The sequence below is a fragment of the Sciurus carolinensis genome, chromosome 5 (genome assembly GCF_902686445.1).
Source record: "Sciurus carolinensis chromosome 5, mSciCar1.2, whole genome shotgun sequence".
Lineage (NCBI taxonomy): Eukaryota > Metazoa > Chordata > Mammalia > Rodentia > Sciuridae > Sciurus > Sciurus carolinensis.
Genome location: NC_062217.1, coordinates 67,059,200 through 67,083,958, shown reverse-complemented (window position 1 = coordinate 67,083,958; position 24,759 = coordinate 67,059,200). Strand labels below are relative to the sequence as shown.

At 34.2% G+C, this 24,759-nt stretch overlaps 1 protein-coding gene across 1 annotated transcript in view; it reads right to left on the bottom strand.

Annotated features, from left to right (window-relative positions):
- Window positions 1-24,759, bottom strand: part of Pibf1 (progesterone immunomodulatory binding factor 1) — a 234,411-nt gene that overhangs the window by 190,607 nt on the left and 19,045 nt on the right. Inside the window, exon 6 of the mRNA XM_047553407.1 lies at window positions 173-306. Within this exon, the coding sequence (XP_047409363.1) occupies window positions 173-306 (134 nt within the window). The remainder of the gene's footprint in view (window positions 1-172; window positions 307-24,759) is intronic.

Here is a 24,759-nt window from a genome sequence, read left to right as displayed (position 1 = left end):
CATTTTAAAAGACAGCAGGAACTTCTAAACAAAATAAAAAGAACAAATAAAAATACAACATGCTTTTGTATGACAAACAAAATACAATTATCAATGCTGATAGTGAGAAATCAAGTGAGTGTGATTTGTGTCAAAATTGAGAACAACTACTGAAGACATCTTAATTATTTACCTTTTCACTTTATCATAATTCTCTTGACGGTAGTCACCTTGCTGAATTAACTTCTTCGTGTCTGCTAATTCTAAGGCCAAACGTTGACATCGAATTTGAAGTTCAGAGTAGTTTCTTCGATCTTCTTCATATGTCTATGAATTAAAGAAACATTTCCAACTAAACATAGTTGACAAATTCTGTATTGAGTCCTTCTGTTAAGCTGTGAATATTCTCATAATAAATTAAAATATCCTGAATTTTTCTACACCACTTAGTAATTTTCCCCCAAAGACAGGTAATATTAAATTCACAAAGTTGTTTGTAAGCTCGTTTGTTTAAAACCTAAATTGTTTTTCAAATAATAAATATGACAACTATGTTGTTAATTTACTAATGTCAAATGACTCTTTCAACATTTATTGAGAGTTACTATTAAATGCCAGTGATAAAGAAATGAATAAGACACGATCCTTGTTCTCCAGGAGTACACAATTTAGAGAGTCATATACCTAAATATCTAGAATAAAAAAGGGTTAATGAAGAGATTAATCATGATATTAAATTGTGACATAAAGGAAAAAAAAATGTGTGACCTTGAAAAGCATCTTTATATTCATGTCCCCGGTACTATCACAATACCAGTAGCACATATTCACTGAGATATGAGGAGAGAGGTGGAAGTGAAAATCTTAAAGTACATCACAAGTCCTGGACAATCTGACTGCTCACCATTCCCCACAGTCACACTTCATTCTCCAATTCAACTTCTTTGAGTGTACTATGCTTCCTCTAATTTGTTGCCACTATCTTTGCTTCCTTAAAAGAACCATTCTTACTGTTCTTACTGTACCATCAAATTAGTTTTCTTTGTATCTCACCAGTGAGTCTCCATCATTTTACACAGTACCTGATAAATAAAGAAAAAAGTGAGGAGGATCCAAGATGGCAGACTAGAGGGTGACTGCATCTACCGTCACTCCAGAACCCAGGATTCAAGAAGGGGAGATACTGAGAGACTCAGACCAACATAGAGCCGTGGGGTGAGTGTGTCCCACCTGGTGAAGCTGGGCCCGGGCAGCAGGCCCAGACAGGGGCAGCTTCTCGGAGCAGGGCAGGGCAGCTAGAGTCTTCCCCAAGCAGCCCTGCTTTCTCCAGCGGCAGGCTCGATCCACAGCCAGCTTCTAGGAGCAGGCCACCCAGTGAGAGCTTTTCCACACAGAGCCAACCCCAAGCCCCGGACCCAGCGGTGGGCCCGGCCCGCAGGCGGCTTCTGGGACCAAGGCAGGACAGGGAGAGGCTTTCCCCTAGCAGCCTGGCTCCCTCAGGCGGGGGCAGGCCCTGTCTGTAGCCAGCTTCCTCCAGGAGCAGGACCACCCAGTGTGAGGATTTCCACACAGAACCTGCCCCCAGCCCTAGACTCAATAGCGGGCTAGGGGCAGCTTTCTTTGGAAGCACTGCATTATCAAGTTCCTCCAAGACTTCAGGCTACTGAAGGCTGGGAGGTGATCTACTGGAAATCTACAGGGACACTATAAGCCAAAGAGGAAATATGCAATATCTCAGAGTCCCATTGACATCTGACCAATATGAGAAAACAAGGGAAGAAAATGTCCCAAACCAACCTAGATACTATATCAATAAAACCCAATGACAGCACAGCAGAAGAAATGTCAGAAAGGGAGTTCAGAATGTACATAATTAAAACAATCAGGGAAGCAAACGAGGAGATGGAAGAAAAATGCAGGCATTGAAGGAGGAGATTAAAGAGCAAATGCAGGCATTAAATGATCGCACCAATCAACAGTTAAAAGAGCAAATATGGGAAGCAAAATATCATTTCAATAAAGAGTTAGAGACACTGGAAAACAAACAGAAATCCTTGAAGGAAACAATAAACCAAGTTAAAAACTCCATAGAAAGCATAACCAATAGGATAGAACACCTGGAAGACAGAACCTCAGACATTGAAGAAAAAATAGCTAATCTTGAAAACAAAGTTGACCAAACAGAAGATTCATGAACAGAATCTACAAGAATTATGGGATATCATGAAAAGGCCAAATTTGAGAATTATTGGGATTGAAGAAGGCTTAGAGAAACAAACCAAAGGAATGAACAATCTATTCAATGAAATAATATCAGAAAATTCCCCAAAACTGAAGAATGAAATGGAAAACATGGTACAAGAGGCTTATAGGACTCCAAATATACATAATTAAAACAGACCCACACCAAGGCACATTATTATGAAAATACCTAACATACAAAATAAAGACAGAATTTTAAAGGCCGTGAGAGAAAAGAATCAAATTACATTCAGGGGAAAACCAATAAGAATATCAGCAGATTTTTCAATCCAGACCCTAAAAGCTAGAAGGGCCTGGAACAACATTTACCAAGCCCTGAAAGAAAACGTATACCAACCAAGAATCTAATACCCAGCAAAACTTACTTTCAGATTTGATGATGAAATAAAATCCTTCCATGATAAAAAAAAGCTAAACGAATTTACAAAAAGAAAGCCAGCATTACAGAACATTCTCAGCAAAATATTCTATGAGGAAGAGATGAAAAACAACGATGCAAATCAGCAACAGGAGGAACTAGCCTAAAGGAATAGCCAAATAAAAGAGAAACCAAATCATGTCAAAAAAATAAAAATGAGTCAAATGACTGGGAATACAAATCATATCACAATAATAACCCTGAATGTTAATGGCCCGAACTCATCAATCAAAAGACATAGATTGGCAGATTGGATTAAAAAGAAAAATCCAACAACATGCTGCCTGCAAGAGACTCATCTCATAGAAAGAGATACCCACACACTAAAGGTGAAAGGATGGGGAAAAACATACCATGCACATGGACATAGCAAAAAAGCTGGAGTATCCATCCTCATTTCAGATAATGTGGACTTCAAGCCAAAACTAGTCAGAAGGGATAAAGAAGGACATTACATACTGCTTAAGGGAAGCATAATCAGCAAGGTATAACAATCATAAATATCTATGCCCCGAACATTGGCTCATCCATGTACGTCAAACAAATCCTTCTCAATTCCAGAAATCAAATAGACCACAACACAATAATACTAGGTGATTTTAACACACCTCTCTCACCACTGGATAGATCTTCCAAACAAAAACTGAATAAAGAAACCATAGATCTCAATAACACAATCAACAATTTAGACTTAATGGACATATATAGAATATACCATCCAACAAAGAACGAATACACTTTCTTCTCAGCAGCACATGGATCCTTCTCTAAAACAGACCATATTTTATGCCACAAAGTTACTGTTAGCAAATACAAGAAGACAGAGATTCTACCTTCTATTCTATCTGATCATAATGGATTGAATTAGAAATAAATGACAGAATAAAAAACAGAAACTTCTCCAATACCTGGAAATTTTAAATAATACGCTATTATACAATGAATGGATAACAGAAGACATCTGGAGAGAAATAAAAAAATTCTTAGAAGTAAATGAGAACAAAGACACATCATATCAAAATCTCTGGGACACTATGAAAGTAGTACTTAGAGGAAGATTTATTTCATGAGGCGCATTCAACAAAAGAAGTAGAAATCAACAAATAAACGACTTAACACTATAGCTCAAAGCCCTAGAAAAAGAAGAGTAGACCAACACCAAAAGTAGTAGAAGACAGGAAATAGTTAAAATCAGAGCTGAAATCAATGAAATTAAATAAAAGAAACAATCGGAAAAATTAACAAAATAAATAGTTGGTTCTTTGAAAAAATAAACAAAATTGATAAACCCTTAGCCACACTAACAAAGAGAAAGAGAGAGAAAACTCAAATTACTAAAATCTGGAATGAACAAGGAAATATCACAACAGACACAAGTGAAATACAAAACATAATTAGAAGCTATTTTGAAAATCTATATTCCAAAAAAACAGAAAACCTCGAAGACATCAACAAATTTCTAGAGACATATGAATTTCCTAAACTGAACCAGGAGGACATACACAACTTAAATAAATCAATTTCAAGCAATGAAATAGAACAGGTCATCAAAAACCTACCAACAAAGAAAAGTCCGGGACCAGATGGGTTCTAGGCGAGTTCTACAAAACCTTTGAAGAAGAGCTCATTCCAATACTCCTCAAAGTATTCCATGAAATAGAAGAGGAGAGAACCCTCCCAAACTCATTCTATGAAGACAATATCACCCTGATACCTAAACCAGACAGAGACACATCGAGGAAAGAAAATTTCAGACCAATATCCTTAATGAACATTGACACAGAAATTCTCAACAAAATTTTAGCAAATCACATACAAAAATATATTAAAAAGATAGTGCACCACGATCAAGTGGGTTTTATCCCAGGGATGCAAGGTTGGTTCAACATTCAGAAATCAATAAAAGTCATTCACCATATCAACAGACTTAGAGTTAAGAATCACATGATTATTTCAATAGATGCAGAAAAAGCATTCGATAAAATACAGCATCCCTTCATGCTCAAAACACTAGAAAAAGTAGGGATAGTGGAAACATTCCTTAACACTGTAAAGGCCATCTACACTAAGCCCATGGCCAGTATCATTCTAAATGGTGAAAAACTGAAAGCATTCCCCCTAAAAACTGGAACAAGGCAGGGATGCCCTCTTTCACCACTTCTATTCAACATCGTCCTTGAAACTCTAGCCAGAGCAATTAGACAGACCAAAGAAATTAAAGGGATATGAATAGGAAAAGAAGAACTCAAACTATCCCTGTTCGCTGATGACATGATTATATATTTAAAGGAACTCGGAAATTCCACCAGAAAACTTTTAGAACTCATAAGTGAATTCAGTAAAGTAGCAGGTTACAAGATCAATGCTCATAAATCCAATGCATTTTTATACATAAGTGATGAATCTTCAGAAAGAAAAGTTAGGAAAACTACCCCATTCACAATAGCATCGAAAAAAATAAAATACTTGGGAATCAATCTCACAAAAGAGGTGAAAGACCTCTACAATGAGAACTACAGAACACTAAAGAAAGAAATTAAAGAAAACCTTAGAAGATAGAAAGATCTCCCATGTTCCTGGATAGGCAGAATTAATATTGTCAAAATGGCCATAATACCAAAAGTGCTATACAGATTCAATGCAATTCCAATTAAAATCCCAATGATGTATCTTACAGAAATAGAGCAAGCAATTATGAAATTCATCTGGAAGAATAAAAAACCCAGAATAGCTAAAGCAATCTTTAGCAGAAAGAGCGAAGCAGTGGGTATCGTAATACTAGATCTTCAACTCTACTACAAAGCAATAGGAACAAAAACGGCATGGTATTGGCACCAAAATAGACAGGTAGATCAATGGTACAGAATAGAGGACATGGACACAAACCCAAATAAATACAATTTTCTCATACTAGACAAAGGGGCCAAAAATATGCAATGGAGAAAAGATAGTCTCTTCACCAAATGGTGCTGGGAAAACTGGAAATCCATATGCAACAGAATGAAATTAAATCCCTATCTCTCACCCTGCACAAAACTCAACTCAAAATGGATCAAGGACCTCGGAATCAGACCAGAGACCCTTCATCCTATAGAAGAAAAAGTAGGTCCAAATCTTCAACATGTCGGCTTAGGATCAGACTTCCTTAACAGGACTCCCATAGCACAAGAAATAAAAGTAAGAATCAACAACTGGGATAGATTCAAACTAAAAAGCTTTCTCTCAGCAAAGGAAACTGTCAGCAATGCGAAGAAAGAGCCTACAGAGTGGGAGAAAATCTTTGCCAATCATACTTCAGATAGAGCACTAATCTCCAGAATCTATAAAGAACTCAAGAAACTCTACACCAAGAATGCAAATAATCCAATCGACAAATGGGCTAAGGAAATGAACAGACACTTCACAGAAGAAGATCTACAAGCAATCAACAAACATATGGAAAAATGTCCAACGTGTCTAGTAATAAGAGAAATGCAAATCAAAACCACCCTAAGATTCCATCTCACCCCAATTAGAATGGCGATTATCAAGAATACAAGCAACAATAGGTGTTGGCGAGGATGTGGGGAGAAAGGTACACTCATACATTGCTGGTGGGGTTGCAAATTAGTGCAGCCACTCTGGAAAGCAGTATGGAGATTCCTCAGAAAGCTTGGAATGGAACCACCATTTGACCCAGCTATCCCACTCCTTGGCCTATACCCAAAGGACTTAAAATCAGTATACTACAGAGATATAGCCACAACAATGTTCATAGCTGCTCAATTTACAATAGCCAGATTGTGGAACCAACCTAGATGTCCTTCAATTGATGAATGGATAAAGAAACTGTGGCATATATATACAATGGAATACTACTCCGCCATAAAGAATGATAAAATGATGGCATTTGCAGGCAAATGGATGAAATCGGAGAATATCATGCTAAGTGAGATAAGCCAATGTCAAAAAACCAAAGGACGAATGATCTCGCTGATAAGCGGATGATGACACATAATGGGGGGTGGGAGGGGTTAGTATTAGGGTTAGGGTTAGGTTTAGAGTGAGGGTTAGGGAGGGTGGCAAGAATGGAAGAAGGAAGGACTATAGAGGGAAAAGAGGGGTGGGAGGGGTGGGGGAGAAGGGAAAAAATAACAGAATGAATCAAATAACATTACCCTATGTAAATTTATGATTACACAAATGGTATGTCTTTACTCCATGTACAAGAGAGAAGCAACATGTATCCCATTTGTTTACAATAAAAAAAAAAGAAAAAAAAAAAGAATAAAGTAACTGCTTTGGAGTAGTTTGAGGAATAAATGAATATGGAAACTTGGAGGGAAAGCAGGACACAGACTGAATCAGATCTTGCAATCAATCATCTCCACCCTCAGAACCTGGCATGTTAAATACATCCTGACCTAAGCCATTCCTTCTTAATAGCTGACCAGTTAAGTGTGATCATATTCACTCTACAAATACCGGCTGAATTATTGGTATATGACTGGTTCTGGGCTAGGTACTATAGATTCAAAGATAAGTAACAGTTTTTTTTTTTTTTTTTCTCTCTTGAAACTATTAAACATAACTTTAAAATTTTAACTTCTTGGGGCTGGAGTTGTGGCTCAGTGGTAGAGTGCTTGCCTAGCACTCACGAAGCACTGGGTTTGATCCTCAGCACCACATAAAAATAAGTAAATAAAATAAAGGTATTGTGTCCAACTACAACTAAAAAATATTTTTAAAAAAATTTAATTCTATCAAAGTGCTTTCTGAGAGATGTAATTATAGAATAACTGTATATAGTGTGTTTTGTTCTGATTTAGTGTTAAGTTCTCCTATAGTGAAGTTTTCTATGAGAATAGAAGACAACTATGGTGTTTATTATAGGATTATAGCTAAGGATACTATACCACTTCCCAAGGGATCATCACATACCTCATCTCAGATCTAAGTCCTAGAGAAGTTTTAGTTCTAAAGGATACTCTACAATTCTAAACACTACCAATCATGTTGGAAGACAGTATAGTGTTATGGCTAGGAAAACAAGCTCAATAATGAAATTGTTTAGAACTGAATTACCTGAAGGATGACTTTGGACAGGTTAGTTTACCTATCTGTTTCAGTATTTACCTCACAGAGTTCTTCTAAAGATTATATCATGTAATACATGTAAAGTGCTCATAAAAATGCATAATACGTAGTAAATGTTCAAACTATAAGTTAATATGGTTAAAATGCTTTTTCCTTTGTTTTGGCTTCCAGAGAGATTACAACCCAATTGATAGTTCAACTTTTTAATAAGTGCACAAAGATCATGACAGAATCCAAAAGAATATAAACATGAGGAATATTAAACACTTAAAGGATGGGCAAAAAACAAAGAACCCAGGGAACCTACAGGGGCATTCACAAAAGCAAAGGGTAAGCCTGAAGTGTGTCAGGAACAATAGTAGAAGTGTTCAGAGGAGATAACGCAGTCAACAGTATTGAGTACCTCTGAGAAACCACTAAGAAAACAAAAAACCTTTAAGTATCAAGGGTAGAAGGTCGAGTGCCAGAGACTAAAGCAAATCAATCTGAATACTCAGTATCTTCTTGTTTTGTGTTATATTATGTGCATTATCTCAATACTTTATGACTGTATATATAATCATTTTTTAATTTAAAAAAAATTTGTCAATGAACCTTTATTTTATTGATTTACAAGAGGTGCCGAGAATCAAACCCAGTGCCTCACACATACTAGGCAAGTTCTCTGCTACTGAGCCACAATCCAAGCCCTATCTTCATTTCTATGCGTAAGGAAACTGAGGCTTGGAGAGTCAAATGTCAGATAAATAGTGGAGTGAAGGCTCTAAGCTTGTCAAACACCCAAACTGTAAGCAACTTTCTACAGTTTAACAGTAAAAGTGGAGAAAATACAGTAAAGAAAATAGGGCTAATGAAGATTTTAAAATATCGAGGGTCTTCAAATATTGATGGCAAAGAACTAACAGCAAAAGAAGTGCTTATTTTTGGAGAAAACAGGCATATTCTGGAGCGTAAAGGCCCAAAGTGGCTTCAGGGGATGGGATCAGCAGCTACCCTTGTCATAGGAGACATTTTCCCACCTGATATAGAATATTAAAAACCTGAATTTTTTTTAGTAGTTTTGATCAATTTGCTGTAGGTCACAGTATATTCCTTCCCCTAATGCTTTATTTATTTATGTTATCCACCTAGTTTCCAAAGGCACATGATTTTTTTCTTTTTTACTTTTTGAAGACAAGAGTCATCACAAGCAGCAAGAACGAACAAACTGGAATAAGTATTCATGGAAGTAAGTTTGTAGGTTTGGTGGTAGGAAATTGTGGCATTTCTCATCTGAGGACTTCTATTTTCCCTGTGAAATGAAAGACCAAGTTATCTGCTGATAGTGAGAAGGAAATAAAAAGCAGGAAATGTGAGCAGGGTGGTGAATGCCTACATTAATTTCTGAAGAAAACAAGAGAACTAGAAAAAACAGAGTTACAGTATAATTGTGTAAGCCCATCTGAAGATGGTAACAACTTCTAGTGCTTATCCTTATGTGATTTTTTCCCCAGGAGTGTTCTGTTAAAAAAGGGAGAATTGAGTTTTTCTCAGGTTGGTGTGATAAAAAGAAAGTTGGGGAGGAATTAAAAGATGATGGTAAAACAAAGGTTTAAGAGTGCTAACACAATGGAGAGGGAGGAAGATAGATTTAGAAATAGACTGATAGGGGCTGAGGTTGTGGCTCAGTGGTAGAGCACTTGCCCCACATGAGAGGCCCTGGATTCGATTCTCAGCACTGCATATAAAGAAATGAATCAAATAAAGGTTCCCTCAACAACTAGAAAAATATTGTAAAAAGAGAGACTGATAAATCATATGGATCAGAAATTTCGTTAAAGATGAGGTGGAAGCAGATGATTGAGAAACATGGAAATACAGAAAGCAGTATGTTCAGTGGACCAAATTGAATTAATAACTTCAAAGAAGTAAATCAGTTCTGGTAACAAGGAATAGAATGTCTGCAATAAGACAATGTTGAAGTAGAGAAGAGGTAATAGCCAGAGATGAGAAAATACAAGTTCAGGGTTGTAGATGAATCACAGAAGGACCACGGGCAGCAGCTGAAGTGAAAAGGAGGACTAAATCTAGAGCAAGACTTCCACTATGTTAAGAGAATGTCCCAGTGGTCTACAAAGAGGAAGGGTAAAAGGTAGAGGATCCAGATGACATAAGTGGCCAAAGAAGCAGAGATTTTGTGAAGGTGGAAGTACAAAGATCTAAAAGTGAAAATATCTAAAGAGGATATTAGCACCTGACCTTGAAATATATGGAATATGAACTGGTGCAGACAGCAGTTCCAAGGGAAATATGTGGTGTCTGTTGACATGTAAAATAAAGTCTGCATATGTGTGTACATACATCATGTAATATATACACACACACATAAAAACTTTCTTTAAACACCATATAAAAAATATAAGCAGAAGTTCAGTATAGGAATGTATATTTTCTACCAATAGTTTCTTCAGGACTTTTCAACTGAAAATAAAAATGATTACATTCTGTTTTGAAAAAAATAAAATCTGCTTCATTTACTATTACAAACTAAAATAGAATAAGGCATAGCAATGGAAAACAGGAAAAAATAGCATCTTCCCTTAAATAGAGACAAAACCGTCTGACTGTGTAGAACTTTGTGGATAACACTAAAAACAAGAAAAAAGACTGTTTTGGATTACCATCAGTATTCTTCCTTGACCTGAGCTCAGAATCAACTTCTGTGGGAAGACTAAGTCTCAATTCTGAGTTAGATGTCCACCTTATCTTTCTTATAGCACCTGGTTTTCACCTCTGTCAGAAAATGTATTGCATGTAAGGGGAGCTGATATTACTTGCCTCCTACAACACAGCTTTTTTTTTTTTTGCGGTACTGGGGATCGAACTCAGGGCCTTGTGCTTGCGAGGCAAGCACTCTACCAGCTGAGCTATCTCCCCAGCCCCAACACACAGTTTTTTAGGAAGTTTTCTATAATCTAGCACCCTGCCTATTAAATATAAAGTCTGTGATTAATGTCTGTGGAAAAGGGGAAGCAAAAATAGGACATTATATAGACTAAAGAGAGGCAACAAATGTAATCTTTTCAAACATAAAGAATCAGACACATAAAATTTTCATTCACCAAATCCTTCTAACCAAAAATTTCTGCATAAAAGTAAGTGGTTAGCAGTTAAATTTCAATTTCCTTTTGTTAAAAAGAAAAATATTACACAGGGAAAAAAATAGTCCAAGTCATTGAGAAGATTTCAATTGTTAGCTTTCTACATGTAATAAATGGAACTGATTTTGAAGTGCTAGGGATAATGTCACCTTTTCTGTCTTCTAAATGAAATAAGGCAGGCTACATCTAGCCTGAAAATAGTAAATCTACTACTATATTGGCATTGTTTTGCCTATAAACCTTCCGTTTCCCTAATATATCCACATATGATTCTGAAGACCTCTCTTATCTCTATATACCTAGTAACCTTAACAGTCATTACACTGGAAATGTTTGCAGAATGAATTAATGTTAAAAGCATTAACATTTAAAATAACTATACTCAAGGTATAGGAAATGTTTGTACTTAACAAATTATTTTCCAATTGAAAAGATGATCCTACATTTGCAAATAAAATACCACAGCTGAAATAGCATTCTATGCAACATACATGTAGAATTTTTCTAAAGATGTTAAGAAAGACAGAATGAGGGGGCTTCTGTTTCCTGATCTGAGTGGTTGTTAATTAGATGGGTTTGCTTTGTAAAAATCCATCAAGCAATTGCAATTTACTTATGTATCTTACATTTAAACCTATTAAAAAACAAAAACAAGAGGCTTCAATGGGGAAAATGTTAACTGGTCAGAAACTACAGGGACGCATGTGTAAGGAATGGAAAGGGGGATATGCAGGGGATGGTGAAGAAATACCTTTGTACTCTGTACTTTTCTCTACTATTTAACTATTGACATAAGAGAACTGAAAATCTCAGCTTATAAAGTATTTTGGCTAAGTTACCAACTATAAGACCTTTCATTTTATAACATGAGGCAATTTTTTCCCCATTACTCTTGTTTCCAAACAGTAGTAGCTAACCATTTTAGATATATGAACTTTCAGAGATGAAATATACACTGAAGATAATTTACTACAATCTTCCTATTTTTAAGATAGCGACATTACGCCTAGAAGGGCTGAATGATTTGCCCAGGATTCCAGAGCCAGCCAAGAGGTAGAGCTACAATTTAGGTTTTTGGGAAATTATATCTTGTTCATTCTTTTATTTCAAGTTTCTGTTTTTTCTTTTTTTTTTAATTAAATCTGTTCTGTGGAAATTGTAAAACTGTTGATCAGATGTTAATATTCTCTCTCTCAAATTCAGGATATTAAAAGAATTTTAATTATAAATTTTATGGGTTCAAATATGACATGTACCTAAGTCAAAGTTTTGAGCTCCTCCTTTAAAACAAATATTATTCCTTAAATACGTATTTTAAAAAGTTAACAAGGAATATAAATGTTTCTACAAGAAGTAGTTAATTGTGGTGAGATGAAATCTTAGGGTAGTTTTGATTTGCATTTCCCTTATTACTAGGGATGTTGAACATCTCACCCCAATTAGAATGGCGATTATCAAGAATACAAGCAACAATAGGTGTTGGCGAGGATGTGGTGAAAAAGGAACACTCATACATTGCTGGTGGGGTTGCAAATTAGTGCAGCCACTCTGGAAAGCAGTGTGGAGATTCCTCAGAAAGCTTGGAATGGAAAAACCATTTGACCCAGCTATCCCACTCCTTGGTCTATACCCAAAGGACTTAAAATCAGCATACTACAGAGATACAGCCACATCAATGTTCATTGGTGCTCAATTCACCATAGCCAGATTGTGGAACCAACCTAGATGCCCTTCAGTTGATGAATGGATAAAGAAACTGTGGCATATTTATACAATGGAATATTACTCCGCAATGAAGAATGATAAAATTATGGCATTTGTAGGCAAATGGTCGAAATTGGAGAATATCATGCTAAGTGAGATAAGCCAATCTCAAAAAACTAAAGGACGAATGATCTCGCTGATAAGCGGATGAGGACATATAATGGGGGTGGGAGGGGTTAGCATTAGGTTTAGGGTTAGGTTTAGAGTTAGGCTAAGGAGAGCGGTAAGAATGAAGGAAAGAAGGACTGTATAAAGGGAAAAGGGTGGGAGGGGTGGGGGGGAAGGGAAAAAAAAGAAACATCATTACCCTATGTAAACGTAAAAAAATAAATTAAAAAAAAAAGAAGTAGTTAATTGTTCAAATATGGAACTAAAGAGGCACATTTTAAACAATCAGCAGCTGTGTAAACAAAAAGCAATTGTTTTGGATATGATGAATTTCTAAGCATCATTTAAATCTTTTGTCTTATACCATGTAGACTAAAAAAGTGTTAACTTACTAGTCAAAATAAAACTTTGATAAATGGAGTAATCTTCTGACTACAAGGAGACAGGGCAACTAAAGAAATGGAAACATGATATTATGACATTCACCTTATTATCAGTGATTCAAATCAGAAGCAGCCTATTTGGAGAGCCATTCGGAGAATGGCTTAGTTAGTTAGTTTTGGGAAAGTGGGAATTCATTCCTTAGAATTCCCACAAGTTTCACATTATCAATAATCTAATCCAAGCAACCAACACTGAACAAGAAACCTAATTAAACTTTAATTCTTACAGACTGTCCATTTACATAACAACAAAGTCTGTTTTGCTGCCAGAGCCTACTCTTTGTTAAACTCCTCAAGAAATGCATTACTATTTTTTAAAATCATGTCTTCTGAAGATAGACAAAACAAGTATTAAAAGCCTGCTATTGGTTAAAAAGAAAAAAAAAACTTTGATATATTACATGGTAATTTTTCAATTATGTCTGAATAACTGTGAATTTAAGAGTTTGTCTTTTAAAGGAAAAAAAATCATAATTTAGATGGAAAGGGGAACTTTCATCAAGTGTGGCAGACACTAGATTGGACTGAGAGATATAACTTCTAGTTCTGTATCTGCTACTTACTACTGTAGCAAGTCAATTTTTCTGGACTTAACTGCTGTCTCTGCAAAGTGAGTAAATTGACTAATACACTGGCTCATTTATTATTATGAGTCTGTTATTCTGCTAACCCACTGTTGGTGTTAAGACATAACCCCTAGCTCATGGATCTAGCAGATTCTACCATTACAAAACATTATGATGATGTAATGGGAGACAATTTATATAGCCAACATTTTATTTTTAGAAACTACTGAAACAAATTTGAAGAATCGATTTTTCAATAGATACTGACTCAAATATGATTGAACTAAACAAATTTAAGTCTCAATGTTTGAGAAACCAAGTTAACAAATTATCTTTAAAATATTACCTTTTAACCAAAAACTTTAAATGTATCAATGTAAGAAAAGTATGGCCTTCCATGCCTCTTGAGTGGTTGAGATAATTACTGAAATATTAACAAGCATAAAGAGGATAAAAGAATTAAGTTGATTCACCAGTTAGAGTCAAGTGAAAATAAATTTGCTTTTGTTCTTGAAGCGAGAGGGGATGTACGGTGCAATAAAAGAGGACTCATCTATAGCAAGAAAGTTATATTTTACTTGTAAATTACCATAACTTTATATTTCAAAAAATATGGATAATTATATGAACAAATGAATATATATACACACATACTGGAATTATAATATACACTGAGTTTCAGAGAACTTTCTAAGAATCTCCTTTCTCTCGCTCCTCCTTTTACCCTCATACCAAGGCAGCTCATGTCAAGTAACATATCTTTCCCTATTCTTCTTCATGTCCATATTCTCACACACATACACACTTATACATTCAGGCAGAGGGTCATTTCCACCCCTCAACAACAAAATGGAATACTTGGGTTTTTGCATCCAGGCTTTCTCATTCAACAATATCTTATGGGAAACCTAAACAAATAGATATTTTCTAATTTATTCAGGTTGATGGCTGCACGATATTCTATCGTGCGGACTGTACCATGGTTTATGCAACCATTTACTTGTTGTATGATGGGTATTTGTTTCCAGTCCCTCCCTCTCCCTTCTACCACCTGCCTTTCCACAATTAGCTGCCAGAAATAATGCTATAGTAAACCTCCTAGTATACATAGCCTCATACTGGTACTTTACTCTATGGAACATAGTCACAATTATGGGGAATCTGTTTTGAAGAATGCTTATTTTTTATTTCGATCAATGTTGCTAGGCATCTGTCCAAAAGGCTGCAATTATTCATATTTCCTCCAGTAATATGTATCTTTTTAATTGTGTCTACATACATATTAAGAGTTTTTTCTTTTTGCAACCTCAGCTCTCATGGTTACTAAAATTTTATTTCCCCAAATGTTGGCAAGTTTGAACATCTGGTCATTTGAATTTGTACTTCTTATGAAATGTCTATTTATAGTCTTTACCCATAACAGTGCTGTCCTATAAAATTTTTCATAATGATGAAAATGTTCTATATCTGAATCATCTAATATTATCTGCATTAACCACCCAGTGAGACTGAAATACTATATCTTAATTAATTTAAATTCAAATAATAACATTTAGTTGTGTCTTCTCTAATGGACAGCTCAGTTCTAGAACTTGGCTACTCACTGTGGTCCATGGACTAGACTAGGTTGGGGGAGCACTATCCTACCTGGCAGCATTGTTAAAGATAAATGATCTTAGATTGCTACCCCAGAAAAATGCATCAGATTTCAGATTAACAAGATCCCAATATGATTCATTGATTCATACTACAGTTTGAGAAGCACTATTATAATCACCTAAATTAAGGATTTTTTAAAAAATTATTTTATGCCATGGGCCCCACTGGCAATCTGATGATGCTGGTGAAACCCTTTTGAGATTATTCCTAAAAATTAAGTTAAAATATGTAAAATTAAAAAGGAAACAAGTTATACTGACTTAAAACTATCAAAATATTTTGAAAACGTATGCCCTTCTTTACAAATGCATTAAAGTCAAGACTTCGGGAAGGGTCTAAGGTCTAATAACTACAATAATATTGAAGTAGCAGAAGCATAATCTCTGAAGATATCTGCAATAACTACACTGTGATATTAAAATATCAGATTTCAAATGTTGTCATTCACAGGAACTGGTAATCTTACTGTTTATGTCTATATTTTATAAATGAAGGAAACGCTAAATTTTAGTTAGAAGTGACAATAATTTCTTTCGGCTACTCCCTGAAGATCTGTGAAGCATAAGTTAAAAACCTCTGGGATTGTTGAAGTAATTGCATAATTTTCTTCTAAATTTTAAACCCACAAGGAATAAATTTATGTGTCATATAAACTGTGAGGATAAACTAACAGATTAAGATCTACTTGTGCTAAGACCCATAATTCTTTTCAACTAAACTGAACTACCACTATTGCGGTATAGATCTATTTCTATATCTTGTTGCATTGCTGTTTGTCTGATTTATGCCAACACCACTTTTGACTATATAAGTTTTGAAGTTTATAGTGAGTTCTTGGTTGATCTAGCACTTCTCACGTTACTCCACCTGCATCTTCTTTTTTGTGGCATTCTGAGGCATTTATTTTTTCATATATATTAAAACATCCAAACCTGAACTATATTTCTTCCCTCCAACTTTCCCTCCCCAAATTAACAAGAAAAATACTGGAATAAAATTTAACTGCATTTGATTAGTATATTACTAAAGGAAAATAAGCTATTTTATATAGCCTTGACTCTCTAATACAAAATATTTTCATGTTCAACACTAAGAGTTTATAGTTTTCATATAAGTCTATTACTTCCTTAATCGAAATGGCCATGGAAAAAATATTTCTTTCACAAGGAAGATAATGGGCTCATATGAAAAAATATATAAGAGCTTAGCATAGAATACTGTTGCATCTACTGACATGTTCACAAGGCTATTCTGCAACTTGCTGATGTAATGAACTATTCTTTCTGTCCTGAAATATACTTCGTATCATCTAAGTATTAGTCTTTTGATACAATAGTATTTGTAAATAATTTGATTATTTGCATCAACAGTAATAAGTAAAACTGGCTTATAGTTATTTTTTGGTATTTTTGCTTTCCTTTTGTCTTTCTTAGAACTTCATCTTTTTTCATTAGTCTGGTAGAGTATAATACACTGGAATCACCTGTCTTTCTAGGTAAATCTATCAATGAATCTGGTGGGAACTTTATCATTGTACATCTTTGTTCACTTTAATAATACTTCTATTCAAATTCTTCACTTTTGTCAATTTAGTAAGTTACATTTTGTTGCCTCACTTCACTTTTGGTTTTCAAACTGCTTGTTACAGGGATGCATATTCTCTTTATTAATGTCCATTCATTCCAAACAGCTTACTTCTATTTTTTTTCTACTTTCTTAAGATGAGTAATACATTAATTTACTTTGCCTCTCTATTTAATAATAAAGGCATTTTAAGGTTGAAGATTTTCCTGACACAGCTTTCAGAATTTTGATATAAAATATTTTCATTACTTTCTTGTTTCACTTTTTATTTCCTCTTTGATCCAAAATATGTACTCCTTAACTACCAAGTTTAATTCCCTTCACCTTTTATTTTTTTCCTCTGGTTTTACTAAATTATAACAAAAATAAACTATAAAACCTGTACTTAAAAAATTTATTACATTACCATATAACTGAGAACATGCATGACTGTTTTGAAAATTCTTTATTGACATTTAAAAAACTTAATCTCCAGTCAAGAAAGTTAGGCTCTCTATATAGCAGCTGCATCCATATTACTGATAAAACTAGTTCTTCTATTATTTATGTATTTTTTTATCCATTATATCTATCCAATTCTCAAAAAAGCATATCGAGTTTTCTAAACATTATTGCATTTCATCACATTCCCTTGTTTTTCCAAAATTTTTATTTTACAATTACTGTCATTTGCTATGTAGAAGTTTGACTACAAAATCTTTTATTATTAATGTGCTTTATTAACCTGCTTGGGTCTTTTATGTCAGATCTACCTTATCTGGTATTAATATACCTTCCTGCCCTTTTTTTCCCTATAATTCTTAGTCTATCCTTTTTTCAATATATCCTTATAAATTTGCAGTAAGCATGTTTCTTACAGAAAGAGGTGAGTTTGCTTGAAGGTCAATAAGAAAAACTCTTTCTTTAAATGGAACACTTTGTTATGTTCCTCAGCTTACTGGAGGCAAAGAAAACTTAATCCATCTTATTAAGCATGAAGAATGAATGGGAGAGAGAGTCATATATTTCTACAGGCCAAGCTCTGCTAACAATCTGTTGCGCTTCTGCACAGCATTCTCTCACACTGTCTCCAGGTTCTCTCACTCAGGCCTGGGAAGAAAATTCCAAATGCTGGGATTTTCTATCCCTCACATGGCCTCTAAGAATTTCTTCCTTTTGTATGCAAGCTATTCCCTGACTGAGAAGTAGAAAATATTTCACTTAATGATTTGCTGGGCAAACAAAATGTGACAGATATAATGTACTGGTATTTTGAAGTTAGGTCTCAAACAGCCTTGAGTTTAGTCTGAGTTTCTTGAAAGCATGCTATGGAGGAGGCCAGTTAAACGGTCCCTTAGAGACCCAAACGGGAAGGGAGTGATTTAGCAGTCATTCTATCTTCTCTCCAAACTAAAGAAGACTTCAGATGACACATGACCCAAGCATCAGTCAGGTGACAAACACTCAGTAAAACCTATCAATCTTCAGAGCTGTGATAAATAATAAATTATTTTAAAATACTAAGGGTGATTTGTTATGTAGCAATATATCATTTGAACACTACCTTTTCCAAAGCCAAGACTTTATTCAGACCCAGATGCCTACCAGAAATCACATAACTGGAATCAGGAAGAAAAAAAGGAAAAAAGAAATTCATTAATATTGTCATCATCTAGAATCCCTTTTTTTCCTTCTTTCAACTAAAACAGCAAGACTTATTCTTATTCAGTGGTCTAAACTGACTGTATAGTCCAACCTTAGAAATGTTATTCTATTCAGCAGTCTATATGGGGTATATAATTAGAGTTAAAAAATGTTAAAACAAGTTGAGTTTATTTCATTTTGAGCCTACGTTTGGCATGGCCATACCCAGTAGTATTAGTACTCAATATGGGCCCATTTTTCTCTCTACTTAAACTATGAAACCTCTATACACACATACAGTGATGCAGTATAGCAATAAGCCCTAATTTGGCTGAAATGCCTATTTTACATATAAATTCCTATTTTTTAAATTATTATTTGTGGTGTGATACCATTAAAAAATTAAATGTAAATACAGAAAGTGACATCATAGTGACAGTAATCTATTAAAATGATTAACCCCAAACACATAGCATATACATTTATTAATTTTAACATTCGTACATTATATGTACCTTTACAAAGTAAACCACAAAAGAAATTAAATCATAAAACTAAAAATACCCAAAAGAAATCTTAGACACTCAAAAATATGCAGATTTTTAATTGAGACATACTATGTAGATCAAGAGAATGAAGTGGTCATTATATCTCTGGATTTAAGCCAAGGTATCTGGAAAGGTCCCTCATGAGTTGGTTTCTCCTTCCATAATATGATGCACCCTCTTGGTTACTTGATTCAAAATTTCATCTCAAGATTTAATAAATCCCTCGAAACCTGTCCATGAAATTAAAAATCTTATAAATTACTTAAGATAATAAATGTAGTAGAAAATGAAGTCATATTCTTTGAAATGTTGTTTCCTCATCTAACATATATAAAACAATCAGCTAAATGAAGCTTCTTCCCGATGCCATATTTAAAATTGTTTTCAAAACTCTTCCATGAACTTTTTTTTCCCTCGTGCACTTTTTATCTACAAGTCATTTACATTACTATAAAAATCCACTAGATTGTAGAGAGCAACGGGTAAGTTTTAGAGGCGTAAGCAAGAAATGTAACATTTGATTGAATATATTCTTGGATATGCTCAATACATTAAAATATATTACTTTTATGCTGAAGAAAAGGAGCAGTATTAACACAAGGTTAAAACCATGAAATTTAATTCAGAATTCAAAGATTATTTTTTTACCATAATTAATAGGTAAATAAAAAATAAACTTTTTCATTTTAAAAGTGTTCGTGGTCCATGTATCTGCCACATTAGAATCCTGAATTGTTTATCAAAAGCTGAGATTCTTAGTTCCATCTAAGCCCCAAATCAGAAACCATGAGGTATGTTGTGGTTTGGATATGAGATGTCACCCAAAAGCCCCACCCAAAAGTCACCAATATTTCTGCATGTGTTCATGCAGAAATATTGAGGTGAAATAACCGGATAGGTGGACTGACCCATTTCATAGATTGAAAATTTAAAAGAACTAGTATAAGCAGATAGGATGTGATTGGAGGTGGGTCACTAGGGGCATACCGTTGAGAACTGATTAGATGTTGTCTTCCTAGCTTCTTTCTCTCCTCTCTTTTTTTTCTCTCTGCTTCCCGGCTACCATGAGCTCAACAGCTTTCCTCCCCGAGGTCTTTCTGCCATGATGCTCCCCGCCTCACCTCAGATCCAGCACATAAAGTTGGCTGCCCAAGCTCTAAGACCTCCAAAACTGTGAGCCCACAATAAACTTTTTGTCCTTTAGGTTGTTTCTGTTGGGTACTTTGGTTACTGTGATGAAAAGCTGACTAATACAAGGTGTCTGAGTTTAAATTTTAAGCGTGCTTATTTACTATAAGAGGCAAGCAAATTATTGTTTTCTAATAAATTTGTTCAACATTCTAGGATAATTATAATTGAAGGGTAACATTATAAACTTGTACTTATAAAGAAATTTTATGCTCATTGGTTTGGCAGTATAAAAAGAAATTTCAGAAAACAATTCATACATCCTGAAACACAAGAACCAGAAAAACAAGTAGTTATCATTAATGAGAAACCTTATTTTCATACAAATAAAACTAACTGGATTATTTACATATGAATATTTATGCTGAGCTTCCAGATAATCTTGCAGAATTTTTCTCAAGAAATATAACTATGTTTCTAAACAAGGAAGTTATGTTGACCAAAACACTTTTTGCTTCCTAGTTACCAAAGTTCTCATAAGAGAGAAATATTTCACCATTTCCTCATGAAACTTAATAGCTTTATTAAGACTCAATACCTCACATAGTATTATTAACACTCTTTTCTTTGTAACAAAAGAAGCACACTGAATTAACTCTTTGATAACAAAGCAGTCCCCCAGAGCTTAGATGCATGGGATGGACAAAAATTTCAACCTACTATAAAGAAAAGCAATAAAAAATAAAAAATGTCTATAAGCGCACATACCTTAAGTATTATACACAAGTTCATATGTATATACAGTTCAAAATGTGCTACAGTTACATTGACACTTATAAATTCCATACTTAAGTAAAAGGTAAGCCCTATTTTCTGGTGTTAATATCAGATATTATTTCCAAATAACTAAAAATCTAGAAAAAATACAAAAGAAAATTCCAGAAATCTGCTAAAATTAGCACAAGTTATTTCTTTTTTAAAGGTCAAGAATTATATTCTATTAAATTTCTACAACAATTTTCACCTCATACTTGCCATGAAGTGGCAGATTTTATGATTTAAAATCAGTCAAATTAACAGTGCAACTGTGTGACTTTAACATCTCTGAGTGCTTTTGGTAGACATAATTTTGAAATCAATCAATTGAGGTACCTTTGATCTGAATATATATTATGGAAAAAAAGCTTTTGGTTTTATAATTATAATTCTTTTCCTCAGTAGATCTACTTAAGTTGACTAAGGAAAAAATAGTGGTTGATTAGTTGTAGGAAGCTGATATGAAACAAACACAAATGAAAATAAGGTTAATATAATGCTTTGACTTACAGGTTAAAAACACGATTTCCCAGGAAGCCCCAAAATGCTTTTTTAAAAAGTAGATGGATGTATACTGCCACCAAGTGGTAAAAACTTAAGAACATTTTGGATAAGGTAAGTTTTAAAATAAAATGGAAAGTTTTCCTAATTGCCATTCTCGAAACAGTTTCTTTTAGTAAATCGCTGTAGAGTTGTCATTATTAGTGTAATGTTTGAGACATCTACATTTGCTGGTTGCTGCTTTCTAAGTTTCCATTTGTTTACTACCTGATCTATAAATAGTGGTACCTTCATATACTTGTCCTTAATTTGTCCTCTTTTAAGTAAATACTACCTTACTGTACTGTAATTTTATGATCTTCAATCACATTTTTCTTAGGTACTGGTATTCATTTGACACACCCTAATCTTTATGTATCCTCAGATAGTAAACTCAACTCCCCAATTATCAGATTTTAGTTTCTACACTTTGAACTTTATAATTTTATCAAAAATTAATAATTAGTGATTCCTGAAAAGTACAACCAACCAAAGTTACAAACAGTACTTTAAAAACTGCAAATTTTTTCCAAGGTCTGATAATGTTTTTAATTTGTTTCTAATTATTTTCTTCTATATTATCTAACATGCTCTCATTCATGTCAATAAAAACCTAACATGTTAAGAAAGATAGTCTTCAAAGAAGCTAAGATTCTTTTTAAGGAAATGTCAAATATTCTACATGCATAGACTGCATTTTCTTTCTCCACTTGCATGTAAATGGTGATTCTGCTTCAGGTAATGGTTACATAAGCTCCCATCTGACCAATCCGGCCACAAAATCATCTATAAATTCTGGACAAACTATCAAACACCCAAGGGCTCAATTGCCCTGATCAAAATTAGCCAGACTGTGAGAGTCCCTATAAAAGTGGAAAAGAACAATACCTGGTGAGTTTCCTAGTTGTTCTGTTAGTTTTTTAATGGTGTTTAGTCTGTGTGGGGAAGCCTATTCTATGCCCTGCTGGATAGATAAAGGTGCAATGGAATATCCTTAGTCTTTTTAAAATGGAGAACCAGAAGACAGCCTGGGGCAACAGCAGCTGCTCTGAAGTGAGGAAGGAATTCTACAGACAACCAGAGAAAGGAAACTGAATTCTGTGGATAATTTCTGCCCATATCTCTGGCTGCCCTCTGAAGAACACATGTATATACAGACTCCACACAGCCCTATTAAAGCTGGAAATTTTGAACTTAAATTTGCATTGCTCCCCAGGAAACAAAGTGTGCTGTTTGAGTACAAACTAATTTGTTTCTACAACAAAAACATCAGAACTGTCTAGAGAAACACAAAATTCAGTCTCCATAGTATAATAGTCACAATGTTATCGTTTAAATTTATTCTATGATATAAATAAAAAGTCTAAAGTTAATTGACATGTGAAGAAACAGGAACATGTGATACACTTTTAAAAGAAAAGACAAACAACAGAGGCAACCAGATGGTGGAATTAGGAGGCAGGATTTTAAAGCAGCAATTTGAACTATTCTCAATGGTATAAAAGAAATTATACTTATAATAAATAAATGGCCAAGAAATAAAAACTATAATAAACAACCAAGTGGAAAGTCAAGAAGCAAAAAATTCCATGCTTAAGTATTTAGCCAAAATCTATTGAAAAAAAAAGTACACACTCTGGGACAGGTGATTCATTTTTTTGAACATGGCAATTTGAGGAATTATGGAAAATAAGACACATAAGTCATAATCTGTCTACTTCTGCAATCTTCCTTGTGGGTTTGATATTCCACTGCTCAGAAAATATACCATCTGCAAATGAGATTTTACTTTGTTCTTCCTCAACATAATATCTAAAATGTTAAATACTGATTAAGATTGGACTAACCAATTATCTCTAGAGAATATAGTCATCTTCATTGAGTTTCTTTCTATTTTTACTTTTTGGCTCTCATCCTTCAGTCACTAAAGAGAAAGCAATTCCCTGAGAATTCAGGATAACAATTCTTAAAAAGACTGTCAATTTTTTCTAAGAGGTTTAATAAACCCAGATTTGACAGATAAAAAAGATAATGTGGTATATACATACAGTGTAATATTATGCACCTTAAAAAAGCAGAATGCTAAGTGAAACAAGCCAGTCACAACATATGTATCAATATTGTATGATTCTACTTATAAGTAGAATTCCATTTACATGATATTTCACCTACATTAAGTATCTGAAGTAGTAGAAATCATAGAACCAGAAAGCAGAAGTGGGTTACCAAGGGCTAGTGGGGAGGGGAGAAGAAATAGTGTCTAATGGGTATGAAATTTCAGTGTTGCAAGATGAAAAAGTTCTAGAGATCTGTTGCCTAAAAATGTGAATCCCACCTAACATTACTGAACTGTACATTTCAAAATAGCTAAAATGGTTAAGTTTATGTTGTGTCTTACCATAATAAAGGAGTCTGTCCATTTTTTACACTAAAATTCAAAACTTGTCGAGGCTTTTTGTTTACATATTTCATTCCTTATTTTTTTTCTGTTCATGTGTATAGTTCTCACTCAAGTGACATATTACAACATGTTCATTTACAGAATTCTTTGTTGACATTCTCCCATGGGTTTATACTTGCCTAAGTATTCACTGATCCTAATCCTCACACATTATGTAAGTTCAGTAAAGAGAGGATTGGTTCAGTTTGTAGTTCTTGGGGTCCTTCGTTTCTATGGTCAGCAGGCAATTTATCAGTTCTCAAGCAGGTAGACATATTCTAAGTACTTGATCCGATAACAATTATACATGTGCTGCAGTTTCAGGTTCACCCTTGAAGCCCCTTAAAATTATTGTGTGAATACCAAATAGTATTTTTTATCAAAATTTTCATTTTATTGAACCTTAAAGTCATATAAAGTCATTTGTAAGACTCACATCATTCCCTTTAAAAATTAAAAAACTTAAATAAATGTAAGTCGAGGACTAAAATATTTGCTGAATTACTGTATGAAGAGATCACAAATAATGTAATGTGAAAATTTTGGTTAAAGTCTTACTAAAAGTCAGTAACTTTATAGAGAATACAGTCTCTCTCTCTCTCTCTATATATATATATATATATGCATGGCAATGTATCTTACTGTCTGCTGAACAAAGTAATACT